Genomic DNA, 1,523 nt, shown 5'->3' with positions numbered 1-1,523 from the left:
ATTTCTCTGTTGACATCCACCCCTTGGCGCTCATATGACCTTATGCAGTTGCGAGCATTGTAAAACCTCTACTAAAAGCAACAAAGTATTCATAATCCACTGCTGTTTTCTTCTCCCCCCTCCTCCTCCTCACGCCCCCCCTCCTCTCCCAGTACACCCCTCTGAGCCCTGGCTCCAGCTTCAACGCAAGTTTCTCCAACGGGCCCAGCATGAATGGCGGCTACATGGCGTCTGCTGCTCCGACAGTGGTCCCCACTGCTGTGCCGCCCGTACCCATCGTCAATGGTTCTATTCCTGCCCCAACACTCAACCAGGTGCAGTGTTATATATAATAGTTACTTTTAAACTTTACATATACTGGTCCCCTCGACGCTTAACGGCAGCGGAGGATGAAAAAAGAAAAAAAAAGTATAATGGTCACTTTCAAACGTTATATATATAAAAGTCACTTTCAAACGTTTTACATAATGGTCACTTTCAAATGTTATATATTATAATGGTCACTTTTAAACGTTATATATAATAGTCACGTTTAATCGTTATTTATAACGCAGTCACCTTTGAATTAGAAATTGTTTATTGACTTGGCCCTTTATAATAATGACTTTTACTGTTATACGTGTGCCCTTTGCGGATGGGATCGGGTCGGGTTGGGATGATCGCAGGACTTGTTGCCTGAAAACAAACGCATTTGTTTTTGGGGCGATGAGTTGGGCACGATCGGCTTGTGTCAGGATAGCCACTTTGCTCCCTCAATCTGGCTAGCAAACTGCCCCGACCCTACCCGATCCACAAATGGGCATCCCATTTGATAAGATAGATGTTCGTCTGTCTGTCTGTCTGTCTGTCTGTCTGTCTGTCTGTCTGTCGAAAATCAAATTCTAAATGTTGAGAAAAGATTCATAAATTAGGTACATTTTCTCAAACAATTGGAGTTTTTTTCTCTTTTCCGAAATGTTTTGCTTTCGTTCACTTGCGGATGATATATTAACATTGTTCTGTTTGTCTGTTTGTTTGTTTGTTTGCAGACATCGGAGCAGAACGAGAGCCCGCGGCGAGTGAACTTCATCAAGTCCACCTTTGAGAACCGGAGAGCTCCCCCCGCCCAGCCAAAATCTCCCCCGCCAACCGCCCCGAAGACGAACTTCAAACTGACCTCTCCGGACCAGCTCAACTCTTCAGGTGGGAGTTTTTACATTGGTACATGTGAGGTGTTGTGGTGATATCAGCCAACGATTGTTCATAACAAGATAGTTCACTCGGCCAAAGATCATACATAACAAGATAGTTCACTCGGCCAAAGATACATAACAAGATAGTTCACTCGGCCAACGATTGTTCATAACAAGATAGTTCACTCGGCCAACGATTGTTCATAACAAGATAGTTCACTCAGTCAACGATTGTTCATAACAAGATAGTTCACTCAGTCAACGATTGTTCATAACAAGATAGTTCGCTCAGCCAAAGATCGTACATAACAAGATAGTTCACTCAGTCAACGATTGTTCATAACAAGATAG

The 1,523-nt window shown here is 43.5% G+C and overlaps 1 protein-coding gene across 1 annotated transcript in view; it reads left to right on the top strand.

The window, feature by feature from the left end:
- LOC101861764 (unconventional myosin-XV) overlaps positions 1 to 1,523 on the top strand; it is a gene marked incomplete at its 5' end in the record, with an annotated part of 199,411 nt that overhangs the window by 136,905 nt on the left and 60,983 nt on the right. The window contains 2 exon segments of the mRNA XM_035972159.1: positions 153 to 314; positions 1,029 to 1,206. Coding sequence (XP_035828052.1) covers positions 153 to 314; positions 1,029 to 1,206 — 340 coding nt within the window.

The sequence above is a fragment of the Aplysia californica genome, unplaced genomic scaffold (genome assembly GCF_000002075.1).
Source record: "Aplysia californica isolate F4 #8 unplaced genomic scaffold, AplCal3.0 scaffold00596, whole genome shotgun sequence".
Taxonomy (NCBI): Eukaryota; Metazoa; Mollusca; class Gastropoda; order Aplysiida; family Aplysiidae; genus Aplysia; species Aplysia californica.
Note: the sequence above shows the minus strand (reverse complement) of the source record. Positions and strands in the feature narration are given on the sequence as shown.